This window comes from Protopterus annectens, chromosome 15.part0 (assembly GCF_019279795.1).
Source record: "Protopterus annectens isolate FY-2018-M chromosome 15.part0, PAN1.0, whole genome shotgun sequence".
Lineage (NCBI taxonomy): Eukaryota > Metazoa > Chordata > Ceratodontiformes > Protopteridae > Protopterus > Protopterus annectens.
Genome location: NC_056749.1, coordinates 425,653,327 through 425,677,554, shown reverse-complemented (window position 1 = coordinate 425,677,554; position 24,228 = coordinate 425,653,327). Strand labels below are relative to the sequence as shown.

The 24,228-nt window shown below is 42.2% G+C and overlaps 1 protein-coding gene across 1 annotated transcript in view; it reads right to left on the bottom strand.

The window, feature by feature from the left end:
- The window catches only part of CD99L2 (CD99 molecule like 2), a gene marked incomplete in the record, with an annotated part of 1,047,726 nt that overhangs the window by 357,908 nt on the left and 665,590 nt on the right, over positions 1-24,228 (bottom strand). The window contains 1 exon segment of the mRNA XM_044057164.1: positions 8,542-8,628. Coding sequence (XP_043913099.1) covers positions 8,542-8,628 — 87 coding nt within the window.

Below are 24,228 nucleotides of genomic sequence, written 5' to 3'. Positions count from 1 at the left end.
ATGAGCTTTGAAATTTGTAGTTGTGCCTCTGCCCTTTGATTCTGTGGCAGGTTTGGCATGCCTCTCATTTTTGGAAGAGTGTGAAAATGAAATTTGTAGCCTCTGTTTATAATGTCCAGGATCCATTTGTCTGTTGTGACAATATGCCAATTGTCTGCAAATAATGCTAGCTTTCCTCCCAAAGGTGCTGCCAGCTGAGACGTGCTTGGCATGGAAATGAGGGAGTCATTGGGTTTGCTTCCTGTATTGTTGTGCACTGTCCTCGCCACCTCTTGGTGCTGGAGTTTGCCATTGTCGTCCTCTGTATGATCCTTGTGATTGCCCTCTGCCCCTTGTGCGTCTGTATCTACCTCTTTGGGCCTTGTCAGTGGCTGGAAAGGACCAGTTTTTTGAAGGCCAATTTCTGCTAAAACATGATGGTTGGACCTGTAAAAAGGCTTTGACAGTTTGCATAGATTTGGCTTTTTCTTCCATTTTCCTTAGTATCTACTCAGCATTAGTGCCAAACAGCACATCCTTTTGTAAAGGAGCATCTAGAAGTTTAGCTTTCACATGATCAGGCAAGTTTTGTTCTCTAAGCCAGGCATGTCTGCGAATGACTGATCCTGTAGCAGCCACTCTACTTGAAGCCTGGCATCATAACCACATTGTAAAGTGTGTTTACCCACTTGCTCTGCACTATGCATCATATCCTGCAACTCCTTTAAATCTGGTTGTTCAGGTTGCGACATTTTATTCCTTAATTGTGAGAACAGGAACTGTTGGTATTTAAGCATATGAAACTGACAATTTAAGGCCCTCATGGCTAGGGTGGCCGAAGTATATACCTTTTTACCCTACCTTTCTAAAGATCTTGACTCCCTTTCTGCAGGAAGTGGATTCTTGGCAGTGGAGGCCTTCAATCCCTTGGGGCCTTGTGAAATGGTTTCAGGGTCAGCATTATGGCTTTTGAAGAGAAATTGGTGAGAGTTGGGTACTCTGTAATACCTATCAGGTTTGAATGGTGCAGGAGGCAGAGAATCCGGGTTAAGGCAAGCCTCCGAATAAACATCATCAAGTATGTCCAAAACAGGAAGTATAGCCAGAGGTCTGTGTTGAGGTAACAAAAGAAATTCCCTAAGTCTTTTCTTGGAATCTGAAAAGTCTTGGCCTTCCCAATGGAAGTGTTCCCTCGAGGTGTGCAAGGTTTCCCCAAAGGAAAAATCCTCAGGAGGAGATACAGAAGGGATGGACTGTTCTGCATCTGAATCCTCAAAAGGGGAGTAAGAGTGTTCCTCTGCATCAGAATGTTCTGATAAAATGGATCCCTGATCAGAAGAGGGAGAATCTTCCTCCACTCTGGGTCTCTTGTCTGGAGGGGGTTGAGAACCTCTGATAAGAGTAATTAAATCCTCAGCCATTTTAAGCATCTGTTTTTTAGGCATGGGACCTGGAGATGGGCCCTGTGCAACAGGCCTCTTAGGATGCCTGGCTGCTTTGGATTTAGTAAAGGCCTTAATAGAAAAAGAAGATGAGGGTCTAAAGACACCATGGGTGGAGGTGGACCTGTCCACATTAGTAGGCTCAACAATAGCAAAGGCTTCGGTAGTTGTAGTCTGGGAAAGGGCCGAGGTCCCAGCGGTCTCGGGTACAGAGGACACCGCCAAAGGAGTGTCGTCGGTAGTCAGGGACTGCAAAGGCGTCTTGCTGAGAAACGGACCACATGTAGCCTGTTTTGGCGTGGTGTCGGCGGGGGCCTCGCATGTCGGTCCTTTTCCTTGGGTTTTTTGGACAAAACGGTAGTCGGAGTGTCCGACGACATTTTATAATCAAAAGCTTTACCAAAATAGTGTTGGGCGAACTCCGCCCAACGCTTAATAGTGCGTTTATTGAAGGTAGCGCAAAAGCGACAGCCCAAGACATCGTGGTCTGGGCCTAAACAAGGTATGCAGAGGGAATGGAAATCCTTATGCGGTATTTGCTTCCCACAAGAAATACAATTATTAACTTTTTCTGACATCGGTCTGAGGCAAGAAAAGATTCCCCAACGGGGTACTTAGCTTTAATGAAGACTTCGGTTTCCAAAATTTTCGTAATTCAGGAGCTGGCCGACCGGCACTTGCGAACTGCTTCTGCTTCGGGCACCGCGCGGCAAAAAAGACTGAAGAACATGGCGTCGGCTGTGTCTTATATACTCTGGCCTCACTGACGTCAGAAGAGAAAGCGACGACAACCGACGCCGGACCAAGACTTTGGAATTCGGCCGACCGAGGGACCGCCTGACGGCAGAAAACCCATCTGTGATTACTGCAGCTGTATGCACGATGAACATCTGCAGTGGCAAAGCCTGCTCTGGATTTAGAGTAGAGAGGTAAATGGTAGTGCTTTGTAAAAGTGTGCACTGAAGTCCAGGTTGCAGCCTCCAAAATATCCTTCGTTGGTACTCCTCTGAGGAAGGTTGCTGAAGTGGCTGCTGCTCTGGTAGAATGTGGCCTAATGCCCTTGGGCACTGATTTGCCATGTTGTGAATAGCAGAAATGAATGCAGTGGCCTATCAATTTTGAAATAGTCTGTTTTGAAATGGCTTTTCCTTGGGAACTTGCAGCATATGCCACTAAGAGTTGCTCAGACTTTCTGAAAGCTTTAGTCTTGTCCAAGTAAAAGCGTAGCTGTCTGTGTATGTCCAAAGTATGCAGAAGTCTCTCCCCCTTATTCTGTGGGTTTGGATAAAAGGTAGGCAAATGTATAGTTTGGTTAAGAGCCACTCTGGACACTACCTTAGGCATAAATGTCGAATTTTTCCTTAGAGAAACCCTGTCCTGATGGAAAATAATGAAAGGTTCCACAGCCATTAGTGCCTGTAACTTTGAGACTCTTTTTACTGAAGTTATTGCTAGGAGAAGAGCGGTTTTCCATGATAAGTATTTTATCTCTGCTGTATTGGCAGGCTCAAAAGGAGGCAGTGTGAGTTTTTCCAAGACAAAATCGAGGTCCCATGTAGGTATTGGAGCTCTCCTTGGAGGTCTTATGTTTTTGGCACCTCTGAGAAACTTTCTTAGCAGTGGATGAGAAACAATAGGGGTTTCCGTATTGTAATGAGCTGAAATGGCAGAGGCATGGATCTTAATTGATGTGAAGGATAGGCCTTTGTCCAGCATCTCAGTTAGGTATTGCAAAATCTGAGGAATATTTGGTTCAAGCGAGTCAATTCCCTGTACTTGGTTCCAAGCACAGAATCTCTTCCATTTTTCTGCATAAGATTTTCTGGTGCTGGGCCTCCCGGCCTCCAAAATAACATCCATAACTGCTTTAGAGAGAGGTGTGTTCGGAATGGTTACATTATCCGCCATGCAGCCAGATTTAGGGTTCTGAGTTGGCTGTGCAGGATCTGATTGTTCTGTTAACAGGGTCAGCAAATGAGGTATTAGAGGCAATGTCCAGGCTGGGCCTTGAGACAAGCTCTTGAGGATTGGGTACTAGTGCTGGTGTGGCCAGCCTGGGGCAATCAGTATCATTTTTGGCTTCTCTTGTCTGACCTTTAAAAGTACCTTGGAGAGGAGAGGCAGAAGAGAGAAGGCATATACTGTAAGGGCTTTCCAGCTGAATGAAAGGGCGTCCACTTTCCATGCTTGTTTGTGATAAGTCCAAGTGCAGAATCTCTGTAGCTGGCAGTTGTGGGGGGAGGCAAATAGATGTTAGGGCATCCCCATTTTCCTGTTATCATGTTGAAGATTTGTGTGTCCAGTATCCACTCGTGAGGATCCATGAGGTTTCTGCTTAGTTCGTCTGCCAAAGTGCTTGTCTTTCCTGGCAGGAATTGTGCTTGCAGATGTACTTGATAAGTCAATGTTGTGTTCCACAAAGTCATGGCTTGCCTGCAGAGGGGGTAGGAATGTGTGCCCCCTTGCTTGTTTATGTACCACATGACTGTAGTATTGTCCGTCTTTATCAGTAGTTGTCCTGGATGAAGTAGGTCCTTGAAGGCTGTCAGGGCATTTTGTACAGCTAGCATCTCTCTTTGATTGATATGAAGATGCATTTGGTTTGTGGGCCATGTGCCCTGAATACATTTCCCTGCCATGTGCGCCCCCCAGGCATAATCTGATACATCTGTTGTTAGTGTCTCCTGGCAGTGGGTAAGGTGAATGACTGTCCCTTGTTGTGGTGACAAGCTTGTGCCCACCATTAAAATTCCTGTTGCAGGCAGGGAATGAGAGTAATTAATGTTTCCAGGCTGTGGCAATGTTGAGTCCAAACACGTTTTAGATACCATTGTAGTTTCCTCATATGCAGTCTTGCATATGGAATTAGTAGAATGCAGGATGCCATGTAGCCCAGAGACTGCAGAATTTTTCTTGCAGATAACTGGGTCTTTGTTGCCATGTCTTTGAAGTAAGCAGTCAGATGCCTTTGTTTGTCTGGCGTGAGATAAGCCATCTGGGCAGTTGTATTTGAGCTTGCACCCAGAAATATTATCTCTTGAGAGGGTACTAGTTTTGATTTCTTTTCGTTTACTGTGTACCCTAGGCAAATCAGTAATCTTTTTACAAACGCCAGATGCTGTAGTAGAATATCTTTGTCCTTTGCTTGAATAAGGCAGTCGTCCAAGTAGGGGTATATCTGAATTCCTCTTTGTCTGCAAAATGCAATTACTGGTGCCAGGCATTTTGTGAAGACTCTGGGCGCAGTAGATAAGCCAAAGGGCAGTGCAAAGAATTGGTAGTGCAGTGAGCCAACTATGAATCTGAGGCATCTTCTGCAAGATTGTCTGATTGGGACATGCAGGTATGCCTCTTTGAGGTCCAAAGTTACCAGCCAAGCCTTCTTGTTCAACATGGGCAGAAGCTGCCGTAGAGTCAACATTTTGAATGTTGGGACGTCCAGAAAAGTATTTAGAATAGACAGGTCCAGAATTGGTCTCCAGGCTTTGTCCTTTCTTGGTACCAAGAAAAGTCTTGAGTAAAATCCTTGTCCCTGCTCTTGTTGTGGCACTGGCTGAATAGCCCCCATGTCCACGAGAGATGAAACTTGTTTTTGTGCTCTTGCCATTGATTGCGTGGCAGGTCTGGCATACCTTTTGCCTTTGGAAGGGTGTGAAAGTGGAACCTGTAGCCCTGAGAGACTATATTTAAGACCCATTTGTCCTGGGTGATCTTGTGCCAGTTTTGTGAAAAAAGTGCTAGCTTTCCCCCTAAGGGTGTTGCCAAAAAAGAAGTACTTGGCATTGGCAGAGGGAAGTCATTGGGACTGTTTACTATATGGCTGTGGTTTGTCTTCTCCGCTTTTGGAGGTAGAAGCACCCCATTGTTTGGGCCTGTATGAGCCCTGGGGCTGTTGCCTGCCTCTAGGGCATCTGAATCTGCCTCTTTGTGGTCTGTCTGACACCGGAAAGGACCAATTCTTAGAGGGCCAGTTCCTGCTAAATCTGGGTGGCTGTACCTGTAAGAAATCCTTTACTGTCTGCATAGATTTTGTCTTATCCTCCATTTGCTTTAACACCTCCTCTGCCTTAACACCAAACAAAGTATCATTCTGTAATGGAGCATCCAATAATTTTGCTTTAATGTTAAGAGAAAAAGTTTTAAAACATACTGTTATTTGTCTTTTTCCTCTTCTTGCAAAGTGAACATGTTATTTGTTGGGATATGCCTATCAAAGATGGGCCTCATCTGTGAACAAAATGCAGCATTGCTTATAAACCTGAATAATAACTGTTTTCTGATTTTCAGAATAAAGAGATTTGGTTATAGCTTAGTGAAGCCTGGGATAAGGACGCACGGCCGAGTAAGAGTTAATTTACTGAAGCAAGCTGTGTGTCCTGGAAAATTTGAGCTACCAATGTTGAACTGAACATTCTGTACTTCTTGAACATTCTGTACTAACTGTTGGGTTGAGGTAATTTGTGATAAACATGTTTATCCTATATGTTTTTCATAGCCAACTGTCAACGGTCAGAAATGTAACAAAAAGTTGTTTTGCTTGCAGTATAAAAGTTGATGTCAGTAAACAAGTTGACCAGAGGAGATCATCTTGGCCAACATGCTGTGTAATCTGGTTAGCTACTAATAAAGAAGTTTTTCATCACCTGAGGCAAATGTGACTCGTTTGAATTTTTTCTTCTGACATTTAACATGATCAGGGAGATTCTGTTCCTTTAACCAAGCATACCTTCTAATAACAGAACCTGTAACAGCGGCCCTGCACGAGGCCTCCAGTGAATCATAGCCACATTGCAAAGTATGTTTTCCCACTTGTTCAGCTGCATGCAATAAATCCTGCAAATCTTTGTTTTCAGAACATTCAGAATTTGTCAACATTTTTTTGTTTTAACAAAGACATTAAGTATTGCTGATATTTGAGCATATGAAACTGACAATTTAAAGCCCTTACAGCCAAGGTAGCAGAAGTGTAAACTTTTTCCCCCATCTGTCAAAAGCCCTAGAATCTCTGTCTGAGGGGACAGGGTTTTTGGCAGAAGCAGCCTTGACCCCCCTTTGCTCCCTCATAGTATGCAGTGTTTCCCCAAAAGAATAATCCTCAGGAGGAGAGGCTGAAGGAATGGATTCTTCAGCGTCAGAATCCTCATAGGGAGGCATGGAGTAATCCTGTTCAGAAGTGGAATCAGAGGAAACAGATACCTGATCAGAAGAATCATACTCAGTCTCTTGCCTAGGCCTCTTATCAGGAGGGGGATGGGAGCCCCTGATCAAAGTAATTAGGTCTTTGGCCATTTTGAGCATCTGTTTATTAGGCATGGAAGTCTGAGTAGGAGAATGTTGTACTTGTTTCTTTGTCTTTAGAGCTGCTTTAGTCTTTGTCTTTGAAGCTGAAGATGGCTTAATATATAGTTGTGTAGGTCTGAAGACACCATCAGAAGCCGATGCTTGCTCAGCGGCTCCAGACTCATCTGAGGGAGTGATTTCCGAGTGTCCAATACCTTGAGTATCCAGAGGCCCAGTCGGTTCCACGTGGGAGTCGGTAGCGGCCTGTGGCTCTGAGGTAGTGGGCGCCAGGGGCTGCTTAAGTGCCTCACTGAGAACCGGCGACTGGCCTAGTAGAGGCTCTATCGTCAGTTTTGGACCTCGGATGCCTATCCTTGTCCTTGCGTTTTTTTGTAATCTCCGGTAGTCGGCTATTCCGACGGCATTATATAATTAAATCTTTGGCCAAAGTAATGAAATGCAAAATCGAACTGACGCTTGATAGTGCGTTGGTTAAATCTAGCACAAAACCGACAACTAGCAACGATGTGATCAGGGCCTAGGCAAGGAATACAGTAAGAGTGAAAATCCTTATGAGGTATTTGCTTCCCACAAGAAATACAATTGTTAACATTTTCTGACATTGGTCTGGAGCAAGAAAAAAGTTTCCCCAACGGGGTACTTAGCTTTAATGAAGACTTCGGTTCTGAAATTCTGATTTGAAAATCTCAGGAGTCGGCCGACCAGCACTTGCGAACTGCTTTTGCTTCATGCACTGAGCGGCAAGAAAAACTGAAGAAAATGGCGTCGGCTGCATCTTATACCCCTGGCACACTGACATCAGGGAAGAGGCGACAGCAACCGATGCCGGACCTAGACTTTGGAATTCTGGCTGACTGAGGGTAGCCTGACAAGAGTAATGACTGCAACAGTGAAACACGATGAAGATCTGTCTGGGAGTGATCATAACACCCAAACTTCATTAAAGAGCACAGTAAAAGCAGGCTATGAATGCTATTTTGTGCCACAATGACTGAACAGTAACTGTTCATCCATTGTAGATGCTATTACTAAGGTCATGCCTAGAATACTGGGTACAGTTTTGGAAACAATACAAGAAAAGGGATACAAAAATGAGGGAGCTACAAAGATGGTCAAGGGAAGGTAGTGAAAATGGGCGGTCTGAAGTATGAAGAAAAACTCTGTACACTTAAAGAAAGGGAGTGAACTGGGAACAGGATATGGACTCACTATATCACCAAAATCCAAGCAGACAGTATTGCACTTAAAGGAATGGACTAATTATGGGTTTAACATCATAGGCTGGAACATTTTGTGTGAAGATGAAGCACGATATCAAAAGTGTTTCATTAGTACCTCACACAGCAAACTATACTCGGGTCTGTGTGGAAAGCCTGATCAGAAATGTCAATGGTATGTTTACACAGAGACGCTTAATGTGCAAAGATCATTACTTCTGTGGGCCTAGTACTGGCATTGTGGTCGTCAAGGTAGAATATCTCTCACATCATAGTGAGCAAGGAGATCCCACACATGAGCAACATACCTATTACAATGGTCCACTCTGTTACTTCTCACTTCTGTAAAACTAATACCAACTGTAAAGATAGCTAATCACCTAATCACTTAAATACAATAAGCTTGCAGCCTTAAAAACCACTAGGTCTGGGGACTTAACTCAGGAAGCCTCAGTGGAGGGCAGAAGCTGTGAAGTCACTGCACTACGACTTAACTTGGATCATGGGACTTCTGTGCTGCTACGTTCCACTGACTTGGAGGGAAAATGTAAGACTTTGTATAAAGAATGCAAACTGTTATAAACAAATCAACGATGGCTCACCTGGAGTTTTCTTTGGGGGTGCTTTAGTGGTTGTAGTTTTTGGGACTTTTGTAGTCCTGTCAAACATATCAAAATCAAAGTCCAAATCTGTAACAAAACAAAAGAAACAAACAAAAAATTAAACAGCAGTACCACATTTAAGTTAATGATTATGTAGCAAGATTCATTTTAATTATTTGGTCTCAGTAATCTGATACTCAGATCTGCCCCTATTCTAGCAGTTTCCATTTTGAAGTCACATCAACCTTCAACTGTCTACTATAGGTTACCCTTCACCAGTGAGTATGCTAGTAGACAGCTACTCACCTAGTTGCTACAGTTCTACTTAAAAATCAAAGTGCTACTCGCTAAAAAGTAAATTAAAAGTTCACACAGACACACACACTGTATTCCACCTAAAACAACCTTCAAACCAAAGTTTGTACTTACTTTAAAAAATGGCTGCATTTTCCATTGATATCAGTGCAAAATAAATAAACTTTATGCACTGCACACGCACACACACACACAAAAAATGTACACAATTATCACCCTCCCAAAAATACAGTGTCTATTCTTAATAAACTCTTAGAAATGAAATTCATTCATATTTGTATATGTTTTAATTAAAGAATAAATAAAATAAGGCTGACCACAATTGGACAATCATTAAGCAGTGTTACCCATAAAACAGATCTGCACCTTACTGTATAAACAAAACAAAAAAAACAAAAGCCACAAAACTATGAAATCCAACAAACCAATCCAACCTCACTACACTATTAAAATACATCAAAAATAAAGTGGCAAAAAAGTAAAAAATTACCTTGGAACTACAGTGCAAAGCCAGGTGAAGAGAAAAATGCGTTAGTTACACACAGCAGATCACTTTAATATAAAAACAAAATAAGTACACTAGTAAGCGCTTTCACGGATACACTCTGCTTCATCAGACTAATAAACTCCCTAAACAAAGTAACACTTAAAATGCCTCTCAAATAGAAAACAGCCAATCAAAAAGTTTTCAATTCATTAAAGCAGTACTAACAATAATAAATAGAATAATAATACACAATATAAAACTGTCTAAAATCGCTATTAAAACACATATAAAGCTCATGAATTGTTAAAAGTGACATATATAAATCCAACATACATACTGAATATATAAGTTATAATAAATGTATAAATATAGATGTGCAATATCTAGTGTTTTAGGGCTCTGGCTCTACAGAAAGGTTTTAAGGATACCCTGCTGTTCAAACCAGGTGGTTTGTCAGCTTGAAAAAAAAGAGTATCCATTTTTGTTCTATAGCTTCAGTACTATTATTCAGATTACCCCCTCTCTTATTGGCAGAAACAATCTCCAAGACTAAAAATTTAAATCTATGAGTTGGACCTTCTCTCTCCACATGCATGGCAAATGTACTACTTGCTTTGACATTCCTAATGTCTCTTAGATGTTCTAAAATCCTATCCTTTAGAAGTCGATTGGTCTTACCTATATAAAAAGCAAAACATTCTGTGCAATAACAAAAATGCACCACACTTTTAGTGTGACAATCAGCATAGAAGGGGACATCTATTTTGAACCCCGCATGTGGGTGCACAAACTGTCTACCTATATGAATATGGGGACATGCCATGCATCTCCTACATGTATAGGTACCAAGCCTATCTGACAAGATATGCTTCTGAGAACCTAGAGAACAATAACATAGGTGGCTTTTCAAAGATCTATTATTCCTAAAGGTAAAACATGGTTTGTCTCATCACTCCATTCAATTCCTTAACAGTAGAAAGAATATCCCAATTATTCTTGATCACATCACATACTACATGTATGTTGCTTGCATAGGTTAGGGGCATCCTATCTATGTCACTTAACAATTCATGAGCTTTATATATGTTTTAATAGTGATTTTAGACAGTTTTATACTGTGTATGATTATTCTATTTATTATTGTTAGTACTGCTTTAATGAATTGAAAACTTTTTGATTGTCTTGTTTGTATTTGAGAGTCTTTTTAAGTGTGACTTTGTTTAGGGAGTTGATTAGTCTGATGAAACGGAGTGTATCCGTGAAAGCGCTTACTAGTATACTTATTTAGTTTTAATATTACAGTGATCTGCTGTGTGTAACCAATGCATTTTTTCTCTTTTCACTTGGACTTATTTTATACATTGGTTTCTTTATTTGGTGGTGAGGGTTATTTTCTTTTGTGTAGTGTAAAGCCACCCCGGAGAATTTCATTCATAAAGACTTACACAGATTTCCTGAAGCCGTAGTCTGTTAAAGTCAGTGGCAAATACAGAAAAATGGATAAATTAAATATGTTAGCAGTCTGGTTTACTTGCTACATGAACTATCTCTTACTGTAGGATTATGGAACTTTGTGGCTCACAGCTTCAACAATCATGAACCTCAGTCTCTAAACCTACAGTACAAATATTTCATGTATCGCACATCATCCCCAGAGGTATTCTATCAGTGTTCTTTAATAATATATGCTTGTCTGGCTTCCACTATGATTTGCCAAACCTACCAGGGGTGTCAACATTCTTGACTTGGTACTCACATAATTGGCCCCTGTCTGCTCCTCTCCCTTAGTCAGTCTTTTTGGTTACCTTTACCCTCAGAACTTCCATACCCTTTGTTAACTTATTACATCCAAGTGATGCCTCCAGGTGCATCAGCAGTTAATGCCTCTTGACACCTCTATACGTCAAATACTGCTTGTTCATATTTGCATCAATAATTACAAAACCATGCTATGCACAAGGTTTTAAAATATTTCATCTTAAAGCTTACACAATGGCAAACTCAACTGCCTTAATATTTGACCTCTGTCTAGTGCAGGTTACTAGATATTGACTGTTGTTTTTATGACATTAATTTATATAGATGTAATTTTCACAGCTTTCTCAATATCTCAACAACCAAGTAACACAGACAGAACTCCTTAGCCTCATATGAAAGTTCTCAGCTAGATGAATAAAATGCTGCTGACAGTATGTGCATAACGTCAGTGGTTGCTGACATACTGTAAGCTGTTTACAAAATATTACAAATGTAATAGTTACTATGTTTACTGTGACTTATAAAATTTGGTTTAAGACCTAGAACCCAAAGAATACTACCACTATAAAAATAAAATAGTTTGTACTGAAGAGTTTGCCATTTATACTTCTTTAGTAACCTTGATCATTTCAGAGATATGAACATTTGTTTCAAATATGAGGACATAATTTGATTCTGTCAAAAGGCTTAGGCTCCACATTCAAAGTTACAGTGCAAACTTCCTGAGCTCTGATGGAGTAAATGAGTTAAAAATACCACTGCAATGAACCTTCACCTCTGGGCTAGTAATGAAGGAGCCTCAATCCTCACCACTGGAACCTGTGTGGAACGTTCACTGGGAGGATAACTGGTACACACAAAGCATCTCTAGATGCAGCTCTCTGCATCAAGCACAATTTCCCTTAGGAGCACATGGAAAACACAGTCAGTCTGGGGCTGGCTTCTCCCTCTTTCTCCAGATCCCCAGTAAGACTCCCCACTGGCATGGCTACAGAGTTGAGATCTCAGCTGAGTGTCCAAGCCAAGACATCCTGCACCCTCTCTGTCCAACCACTGCTTCCTGTTCAAGTAGCTACCACACACACACACACCTACACCTGAGAAAGGCTGGCCCAGATTTACTAGCTATGCCCCCTTCTGCCCAGGCTATAAGGCAGTTACTACCACCATCAGACACTCCTGCCAGCAACCTTAAAGCCATTTGTTACAAGGGTACCCAATATTCTGAGTGCAACCAATATTAATACAAACAGTAGTTTCATCAAGAGCAAGGCTATTAGGAATGGCTCACAAAGTGTCACCAAAATAAATATGCAAATACTCTCAAAACTTAAATATCTCTACAAAGATCAGCCACAATGAATTGTTTAAATATATTTAATAATAAATAATAAAAGTACAATATAATAAATATCTATTCACAGTGACATCAGAGTTCAAAATCACAGGAAATATTTAAAATAACATTGAAGGACAGACTCAGACAAAGAAAAACAATATCTAAACTAAGCTTCACTATATTCCTGACTGAATCTAAGAGAATTACTATTCCTTACTTACTTAATACAGCAAGGCAAATGATGTGATGAATGGTCCTTCTTATTGTCAGGCCCAAGACAGAAAACAGAATGCTTAATCTCACTAAGAGACTTCTCAAAATAATACCTAAAATATTACTTCTGGGATAGCATGCAGAATGACATCATGTCCGGTCATATGACTTGTAGTTTCCATGCCACCCCCCACTGCTGGAAGCTGGCAAGAGTTAGCACCAACTTGTAAAAATACACAAACAAGGGTTTTTGCTCAGCTCTGTGGCAGGTGCTGGAAGTCATAAAAAAAATCGCCTACCTCCATGCTTCCAGAGTAGTAATTAGTTCACCCCAAAGACAATGCAGAAAGCTTCCTAGTACAGGCTGGCTGCATTGAAACCTGTGAGATAGCATCTTTATGGCCTAGCCCATAAAGTGACTTAAATTCAGATATATTTTAAAATGTGCTGGACTGAGGTTAACCTCCTGTCTGCTAGTTTAAAACATATACATTTAAAAAGTTACAATAGTGCATGTACATTTCTGTTCTCTCCAGTAGGGCATACTGTGGATACATTTTAAGCATAAGCACTTTACAAATAGTATGATGTACACATGGCATACAGCTCTAATACATTTGTAACACAAGCATCTTGTATAAATCAGTTTGATATTCAGAAATGACAATTATTTACAAAATTCCAGCTAGCTGTGCTGGCAGGACCTCCTATTGTCCCAACCACCTTCATTAAACAATTGTTAGAGACATCAAAAAGGCAAACTGCATATAACTGTACGCTAAAATCTCTAAATCTACCCATGTCAACTCCACAGTTGACCCCAGTTATGCAACTAGCTATGCTACTGATTTTTATGCCCATTTACATAAATGTGGTGAGACAGCAGTCCCTTCCAAACCCAAATATGTTGTTAAATTAAAATATTAACTGTCCTGGTGATCTGCAGATATAAACAAACTGCATAACAGAAGGATGAAATTCCTTCAACTACTCTGTAGGGTTAGAACCCATCAGAAATGTGTCATCAACCTTACTAAGACACTTAAGGCAACTATAAAGACAAAGCATCACATAAATTAAGACGAGCAACTGAAGCAAATAATAGCAAGTCATTCTTCAACTACATCATAAAACTAAATAACAAGTCTCAATACTCCAAGCTTTTTCATTACGGAGCCTCCCACTCAAACCCAAGACATTGCAAATATAATGACTAGCAAGTCCACAGCAAATGTTTCCCCTGAAGCTGCCATTCTCTCTCAAACCACCCCTGAGTCACCTCCCCTCCACCCCATTATCACTAAGGAACACATTCTTAAAGTACTTTCTAAGACAAAGAACACTTACTCCATGGGCCCATACAACCTACTGGGCTGTCTAATAAATAGTGTTAAACATGAACTTCCTCATCCTATTCTCTAACTGCCTAACATAAGACTTCCTACAGGTTATGCTCCTGAATTTTGGTACACAGCTATAGTACTGCCCCTTCATAATGATAACGGCGGCTCCATCACAGACCTTGGGAACCATAAACCTATCAGTCTTTTGAGTCTTATCTGTAAAGCCATAAAGCACACCATCACCAACCTCAAACCATGACATCAGTAATCTGATTATGTGAAAACAATGCAATTTGACTTTTTAAAGGGCAGGCGAATCTTCTCAGCTTCTCAGGTTGACAGTGGTTACATTGTCCATGCTGCCTTCCTTGATCTGGCCAAGGAAACTGAAATTGATACCATTCCATATGATGGAATAGTTTATAAGTTGATGGTCTTAAAAATAAAAACTTCCATGTGGTAAGATGAAAGCCAGCTGGTTTAAGGATAGCACACACATTGTCTAAGTGACTTCTTAAAAACAGAAAAGTGAACAGTGGTGTCCCCTAGGAATTGGGCCTTCTCCTGTTTGGCATCTATTTTCAGACTTTCAAAATGACAGCCATGATCTCTTGATTAACAAAGTTTGATTACTAAAGCTGGGCGTGGCTGTCAAAATCCCTTTGGATATATATATACACTAAAAAAAGACTTGGTAAAGTCAGTTCCTGGTGTTTACAAAATGAATCAGACTAAATGTCCAGAAAAGCAGCATCTTCTTCAGGAAGAAGAAAAACTCTGCATTCTACTGCATTGAAAACATCCCATTACCATACTAACCAGTGATCTGACATCTGGGCACTTGGGTTGATAGTGCCCTCTCCTTTGAGCATTATACAGTGACTGCAGTTAGAAAAAAATCCTTATACATTTCTCAACTAACTGCCAAAGGCACCCCTTCTAAAACCAAGGAAGTCATTGCAACCCTATACTCTACCCTAGTCAAACCTATTCTAGAATGTAACACATCCTTCAGCATGTATTTGCTAGTTACAGTTTTCCATTAAGGTTTCTGGTCTGCACTGTTGTGGCAGGACAGGTAGCTTGCATCCTTCTAAGTTAGGAGTTGCTGATTGAAGGCTTACTGTCTGTTATTCTAAAAGTGTGTTAGTTTTGGTTTAAGCACCTGGGCTTTGGCCCAGTTATTTTACATTAAGAAGGTGTGGTCTGCACTCTTGTGGTAGGAAAGGGTAGATTCTGCCCTTCTGAATTGGGAGTTTCTGGTTAAAGGCTTATTGTGCCTGCTTATTTGAACTGCTTCTTTCTGAAATTGGTACGCCTTATTTGCTGTAGCATAGACTAGATTCAGACCTGCTGAATCTAGCTTTGTTTGTATAACTTGAGCGCTAATTGAGGCCATCTTTTTTTGGAGAATGTGCCCCTGCACCCTAGTGGCAGGAGTGTGCAGTTAGAACTTGTCTGATCAAAGACTTCTGGAACGGAGCTCAGTTTTTAGCTTTTTATTGGTTAATTGGTTTAAATCAGTTTGCTCACTTGCTACTGTTATATTAAAAAAAATAAATCACCATGCTTCGCCGCTTAGCTAGGGTTAAACTATTCCCGGTGCCATAAAGTCTGCTCTTCAAATTTTCCCTTAAAGTACAGTTGTGTACCTACCATAAATGTAGATGTTCGAGTGTATTCACTGTTGCAGTCATTACACTTGGGTTATCCTGCTGGCAGGCTACCCGCAGTCGGCCTGAATTCCAAAGTCCTGGTCCGGCATTGGTTGCTGTCGCCTCATCCCTGACGTCAGTGCGCCAGGGGTATACAAGATGCAGCCAACGCCATTTTCTTCAGTTTTTCTTGCCCCAGATGTCAGGTGCCCCCAAAAGGGTAGGCTGTAAAAATTATGATCATAAAAAAGCATGCACATAACCTTCATCCACAAGCAAATACACCACATAGGTTGTATAGAATAGATAGGTACAGATAAGTCCCAGCAAAGAAAAAGGGGGGTGGTGGGAGGGTAACATGGACTGCAACAGTGAATACACTTGAACATCTACATTTATGGTAGGTACAAAACTGTACTATGTTCATCGTGTTTCACTGTTGCAGTCATTACACTTGGGTTGAATCCCAAAGCTGAGGTTGGGCAGCTCAGCCTAAATAGAGTTTGGGGTGGCTATGAGGCCCTGCAGAACTGCAGTGGCAAAGCCTGCTCTGGATTTAGAGTAGAGAGGTAAATGGTAGTGTTTTGTAAAAGTGTGCACTGAAGTCCATGTTGCAGCCTCCAAAATATCCTTGGTTGGTACTCCTCTGAGGAAGGCTGCTGAAGTGGCTGCTGCTCTGGTAGAATGTGGCCTAATGCCCTTGGGCACTGATTTGCCATGTTGTGAATAGCAGAAATGAATGCAGTGGCCTATCCATTTTGAAATAGTCTGTTTTGAAATGGCTTTTCCTTGGGAACCTGCAGCATATGCCACTAAGAGTTGCTCAGACTTTCTGAAAGCTTTAGTCTTGTCCAAGTAAAAACGTAGCTGTCTGTGTATGTCCAAAGTATGCAGAAGTCTCTCCCCCTTATTCTGTGGGTTTGGATAAAAGGTAGGCAAATGTATGGTTTGGTTAAGAGCCACTACCTTAGGCATAAATGTCGAATTTTTCCTTAGAGAAACCCTGTCCTGATGGAAAATAATGAAAGGTTCCACAACCATTAGTGCCTGTAACTCTGAGACTCTTTTTGCTGAAGTTATTGCTAGGAGAAGAGCGGTTTTCCATGATAAGTATTTTATCTCTGCCGTATTGGCAGGCTCAAAAGGAGGCAGTGTGAGTTTTTCCAAGACAAAATCAAGGTCCCATGTAGGTATTGGAGCTCTCCTTGGAGGTCTTATGTTTTTGGCACCTCTGAGAAACTTTCTTAGCAGTGGATGAGAAACAATAGGGGTTTCCGTATTATAATGAGCTGAAGTGGCAGAGGCATGGATCTTAACTGATGAGAAGGATAGGCCTTTGTCCAGCATCTCAGTTAGGTATTGCAAAATCTGAGGAATATTTGGTTCAAGCGAGTCAATTCCCTGTACTTGGTTCCAAGCACAGAATCTCTTCCATTTTTCTGCATAAGATTTTCTGGTGCTGGGCCTCCTGGTCTCCAAAATAACATCCATAACTGCTTTAGAGAGTGGTGTGTTCTGAATGGTTACATTATCCGCCATGCAGCCAGATTTAGGGTTCTGAGTTGGCTGTGCAGGATCTGATTGTTCTGTTGGGTCAGCAAATGAGGTATTAGAGGCAATGTCCAGGCTGGGCCTCGAGACAAGCTCTTGAGGATTGGGTACTAGTGCTGGTGTGGCCGGTATGGGGCAATCAGTATCATTTTTGGCTTCTCTTGTCTGACCTTTAGGAGTACCTTGGAGAGGAGAGGCAGAGGAGGGAAGGCATATACTGTAAGGGCTTTCCAGCTGAATGAAAGGGCATCCACTTTCCATGCTTGTTTGTGATAAGTCCGAGTGCAGAATCTCTGTAGCTGGCAGTTGTGGGGGGAGGCAAATAGATGTTAGGGCATCCCCATTTTCCTGTTATCATGTTGAAGATTTGTGTATCCAGTTTCCACTCGTGAGGATCCATGAGGTTTCTGCTTAGTTCGTCTGCCAAAGTGTTTGTCTTTCCTGGCAGGAATTGTGATTGCAGATGCACTGGATAAGTCAATGCTGTGTTCCACAAAGTCATGGCTTGCCTGCAGAGGGGGTAGGAATGTGTGCCCCCTTGCTTGTTTATGTACCACATGACTGTAGTATTGTCCGTCTTTATCAGTGGTTGTCCTGGATGAAGTAGGTCCTTGAAGGCTGTCAGGGCAGTTTGTACAGCTAGCATCTCTCTTTGGATTGATATGAAGATGCATTTGGTTTGTGGGCCATGTGCCCTGAATACATTTCCCTGCCATGTGCGCCCCCCAGGCATAATCTGATGCATCTGTTGTTAGTGTCTCCTGGTAGTGGGTAAGGTGAATGGCTGTCCCTTGTTGTGGTGACAAGCCTGTGCCCACCATTGAAATTCCTGTTGCAGGCAGGGAATGAAAGTAATTAATGTTTCCAGGCTGTGGCAATGTTGAGTCCAAACACTTTTTAGATACCATTGTAGTTTCCTCATATGCAGTCTTGCATATGGAATTAGTAGAATGCAGGATGCCATGTAGCCCAGAGACTGCAGAATTTTTCTTGCAGATAACTGGGTCTTTGTTGCCATGTCTTTGAAGTAAGCAGTCAGATGCCTTTGTCTGGCGTGAGATAAGCCATCTGGGCAGTTGTATTTGAGCTTGCACCCAGGAATATTATCTCTTGAGAGGGTACTAGTTTTGATTTCTTTTCATTTACTGTGTACCCTAGGCAAATCAGTAATCTTTTTACAAACGCCAGATGCTGTAGTAGAATATCTTTGTCCTTTGTTTGAATAAGGCAGTCGTCCAAGTAGGGGTATATCTGAATTCCTCTTTGTCTGCAAAATGCAATTACTGGTGCCAGGCATTTTGTGAAGACTCTGGGCGCAGTAGATAAGCCAAAGGGCAGTGCAAAGAATTGGTAGTGCAGTGAGCCAACTATGAATCTGAGGTATCTTCTGCAAGATTGTCTGATTGGGACATGCAGGTATGCCTCTTTGAGGTCCAAAGTTACAAGCCAAGCCTTCTTGTCCAACATGGGCAGAAGCTGCTGTAGAGTCAACATTTTGAATGTTGGGACGTCCAGAAAAGTATTTAGAATAGACAGGTCCAGAATTGGTCTCCAGGCTTTGTCCTTTCTTGGTACCAAGAAAAGTCTTGAGTAAAATCCTTGTCCCTGCTCTTGTTGTGGCACTGGCTGAATAGCCCCCATGTCCATGAGAGATGAAACTTGTTTTTGTGCTCTTGCCATTGATTGCGTGGCAGGTCTGGCATACCTTTTGCGTTTGGAAGGGTGTGAAAGTGGAACCTGTAGCCCTGAGAGACTATATTTAAGACCCATTTGTCCTGGGTGATCTTGTGCCAGTTTTGTGAAAAAAGTGCTAGCTTTTCCCCTAAGGGTGTTGCCAAAAAAGAAGTGCTTGGCATTGGCAGAGGGAAGTCATTGGGACTGTTTTCTATATGGCTGTGATTTGTCTTCTCCGCTTTTGGAGGTAGAAGCACCCCATTGTTTGGGCCTGTATGAGCCCTGGGGCTGTTGCCTGCCTCTAGGGCGTCTGAATCTGCCTCTTTGTGGTCTATCTGACACTGGAAAGGACCAATTCTTAGAGGGCCAGTTCCTGCTAAATCTGGGTGGCTGTACCTGTAAGAAATCCTTTACTGTCTGCATAGATTTTGCCTTATCCTCCATTTTCTTTAACACCTCCTCTGCCTTAACACCAAACAAAGTATCATTCTGTAATGGAGCATCCAATAATTTTGCTTTAATGTTAAGAGAAAAAGTTTTAAAACATACTGTTATTTGTCTTTTTCCTCTTCTTGCAAAGTGAACATGTTATTTGTTGGGATATGCCTATCAAAGATGGGCCTCATCTGTGAACAAAATGCAGCATTGCTTATAAACCTGAATAATATCAGTTTTCTGATTTTCAGAATAAAGAGATTTGGTTACAGCTTAGTGAAGCCTGGGATAAGGACGCACGGCCGAGTAAGAGTTAATTAACTGAAGCAGGCTGTGTGTCCTGGAAAATTTGAGCTACCATTGTTGAACTGAACATTCTGTACTTCTTGAACATTCTGTACTAACTGTTGGGTTGAGGTAATTTGTGATAAACATGTTTATCCTATATGTTTTTCATAGCCAAATGTCAACAGTCAGAAATGTAACAAAAAGTTGTTTTGCTTGCAGTATAAAAGTTGATGTCAGTAAACAAGTTGACCAGAGGAGATCATCTTGGCCAACATGCTGTGTAATCTGGTTAGCTACTAATAAAGAAGTTTTTCATCACCTGAGGCAAATGTGACTCATTTGAATTTTTTCTTCTGACATTTAACATGATCAGGGAGATTCTGTTCCTTTAACCAAGCATACCTTCTAATAACAGAACCTGTAACAGCGGCCCTGCACGAGGCCTCCAGTGAATCATAGCCACATTGCAAAGTATTTTTTCCCACTTGTTCAGCTGCATGCAATAAATCCTGCAAATCTTTGTTTTCAGAACATTCAGAATTTGTCAACATTTTTTTGTTTTAACAAAGACATTAAGTATTGCTGATATTTGAGCATATGAAACTGACAATTTAAAGCCCTTACAGCCAAGGTAGCAGAAGTGTAAACTTTTTCCCCCATCTGTCAAAAGCCCTAGAATCTCTGTCTGAGGGGACAGGGTTTTTGGCAGAAGCAGCCTTGACCCCCCTTTGGGACCCTGTGAGATAGTTTCTGGGTCAGCAGCAGGGTTTTTGTAAAGAAATTTATGGGAGTCTGGGACCCTGTAGTATCTGTCCGGCTTAACAGGGGCAGGAGGTAAATAGTCTGGAGACAGGCCTGACTCTGAAAAAAACATCATCTACTATGTCTAGAACAGGGGGAATTGCAAGACGTCTGTGCTGAGGAAGTAAAAGAAAGTCTCTAAGTCTTTTCTTAGAATCGGAATAATCCTGGCTCTCCCAATGAAAATGCTCCATCATGGTATGCAGGGTTTCCCCAAAAGAATAGTCCTCAGGAGGAGAAGCTGAAGGAATAGAACCCTCAGCATCAGAATCCTCATAGGGTGGAACAGAATATCCCTGATCAGAAGAGGAATCAGAGGAAATGGAAACCTGATCAGAGGAATCATATTCAGTGTCTTGCCTAGGCCTCTTATCAGGAGGGGGATGGGAACCCCTGATCAAGGTAATAAGGTCTTCGGCTATTTTCAGCATCTGTTTCTTAGGCATAGAAGCCTGTCCTAGAGAATGCTGTACTGGTTTCCTTGTCTTTAAAACTGTTTTAGACTTTGTCTTGGATGCTGTAGTAGGCTTTATATAAAGTTGTGTAGGTCTGAAGACACCCTCAGAAGCCGATGCCTGCTCAGGGGCTCAGGACCCATCTGCGGGATTAATTTCCGAAGGCCAATACCTTGAGTATCCAGAGGCCTAGCTGTCTCCACGTGGGAGTCAGAGGCGGCCTGTGGCTCTGAGGTAGCGGGAGTCAGGGGCTGCGAAAGTGCCTCACTGAGCACCGGCAAACCAGTGACTGGCCTAGAAGAGGCTTCATCGGTTTTGGACCTCGGATGCTTGTCCTTGTCTTTATCCTTGCGTTTTTTATGAATTCCAGTCATCGGTTGTTCCGACGGCATTATGTAGTTAAACCTTCTTCCAAAATAATGAAAAGCAAAATCGTACAGACACTTAATAGTGCGTTGGTTAAATCTAGCACAAACACGACAACTAGCAACGTCGTGGTCAGGGTCTCAGCAAAGAATACAGTAAAAGTGGAAATCCTTATGAGGTATTTGCTTCCCACAAGAAATACAATTGTTAACTTTTTCTGACATCAGTCTGGAGCAAGAAAAAAGTTTTTCCAACGGGGTACTTAGCTTTATTGAAGACTTTGGATCTGAAATTCGATTTCGAAAATCTCAGGAGTCGGATGACCGGCACTTGCGAAACTGCTTTTGCTTCGGGCACCGCACGGCAAGAAAGACTGAAGAAAACGGCGTCGGCTGCATCTTTTATACCCCTGGCACACTGACGTCAGAGAAGAGGTGACAGCAACCGACGCCAGACCAGGACTTTGGAATTCAGGCCGACTGCGGGCAGCCTGCCAGCAGGATAACCCAAGTGTAATGACTGCAACAGTGAAACACAATGAACATCTAGCCAGTTCTTTTAGTTTTAACACTCAAATCTGTTTCTTTGAGCTCAGCACTTGTTCAGAACTCATTGTAAGCACTAAATAAGCTACAAATTACTACAGCACTCAACTTTCCTCACTTGTCTAGAGGAAAACGGTTTTTAGTACTTAATAAATAAGTACCTATCCAGGTATGTCTAAGGGTCAGCTCCCGGTGTTTTCTCCTGTCTACCTGATGAATCTGGGCATCTTGGGGCAATGCAGCAGTTGCCTCTTGTACACAGACAACCCTCTCCTCCTTCCACCCAACACTACAATCTGAGAGGTGCACTTATACAGCTAAACTTGAAGCAAAGCTCTCTTCATCCAAGACTGGACTAGACAGTCAAGAGGAGAAGGTAAACACTTGCACCATACCACACATCACATAGTCCCTCAAAACCTACACCACTAAAGCACACACAGAGAAATGCAAAACACACACCTACATTCACTGAGGCTCTCAATAAAAATCTGCCCAAGCAACAGAGACCTCCAAAGTAGAAACGCAAGCAACCTCCACTCCCCAATACAACCAAAATGACACATAGGCCACAAACTCAACCACAGCCCATAAAGGATAACAATATACTCAACACTCTAGTCATAGGTGACACTACAGTCAGGCGCACTAATGTCCCACTCACCAGGCTAAACAGGGAGAAAGTCACTGTCAGCTGCCTGTCGGGTGCCAGGATCTGCCACATAACGCATGCACTCAGTTCACTCCACAACAAGTACAAACATGACTCTGTCATTGTCCATGTTGGTGTGAATGACCTAAGATGTACCTCCCTGGACTACATGAAAAGAGACATGGAAGAGCTCTCCAATCTTGTAGTCCAGGCAGGTATGACCCTAGCCATGAGTAGCATCCTGCCATCACCCAGAATGATACCACAGCCAAGGACAAAATGATTGACTTCAACAATTGGCTAAGCTTCTGGTGTCATTCTAAGGGGATCCAGTATCTGTGTGCCTGGGATGAACAAATCGACAGACCACGATGCTTTGCCAGAGATGGCCTGCCCCTGTCACCCTTGGAATTCTGGATACTGGCTAACGCTCTTGCCACCCCTATAGTGCCTTTTTAGGCACGGTTTAAATGACAAATTCACCACCGTAGCAGGTACAAGCAAGCAAAATCTGAGGGTAATGCTACTCAATGCTAGAAGTCTAAACCTCAAAATGCACTCACTCAAGGCACTCCCTAAAATGTTGAACATCGACATCTGTGCAGTGACGAGACCTGGTTCAAGGCTCCAGAGAGCACCCCTGCATTACCAGGCTATAATTCATACCACACCTTTCAGCCACCTTACCTGGACTGAAACACTAAAGGTGGAGGCGTGTCCATATTCATTAAGGATATCCACACCTCCAGGCTAGTTGCTCAGCATAATGCATCCAAGATTATCCAAGTAAAACTAACTCTGGTCAAGAACGCAGTCCAAATTGTAGCTTGCTACAGATCTCCCACCATGCTCCCAGGATTCCCACTCCTCATTTCTTGATACACTGGAAAATATTAGGGTACAACCCAACACCCTAATAATGGGCGATTTCAACTACCCCACCATTAACTGGGAAAACTACTCATGTACTAACTCTCTTTTGCTCGACCTTTTCTGGAATTCATGAATTCCAATGCCTTGGATCAACTTATCCACACCCCCACCAGGGGCAGCAATATCCTAGACCTGGTCATTACCAACAGAGGCGACCAGTGTTCCACACTAGAGGTCAAGTCTACACCCCCCCCACCCCCCATTAGGGAAACCAGCGTAAAAAATTTCTCCAAAGCCAACTTCATGCTTCTTAAGACAGAAGTGGCAAACTTCACTACACCCTTGCAGATGGACAATAGAGGTACGACTGCTGAATCCTACACAAATGCACTTTATAAGCATTTACACAAGTGCATGGATCATGTTATCCCTAACAGAACCAAGATGCTAGCCTCCAAAAAAAGGAAGCCAATCTGGCAGTCCCCTGCCATAAACAAACTCTACAAAAGAAGAAAGAAACTGTTGCAAAAAAAAAAAAAAAAAAGAGTAAAATCCCATGATTGGAGGAACTTCCTGGTTAGCCTCAGTAAGAAGCTGAGATCCCTCATAAAATCCTCCAAAGCTAGTTACAAAAACAAAATCACCACTGATTCTAAAGACAGCCACAAAGCATTCCATAGTTATGTCAAGAATCTCGATGGCAACACTCAGATCTGCTCTGAGTTACAGCACAATGGCACTAAATATACAGAACCAACTCATATTGCCAAGATCCTGGCAGTTAGGTTCAGTGCTATCTTTACCCCCCTCTCACCCCATAAAGGGCCCATCTCTATACCAGAAGAATGCAAAGTTCCTGTAATCATGGCTGCAGAGGTAAACAATACACTCTCCAAAGCCAAGAACACAGCATCCATGGGACCTGACAACATCCCAG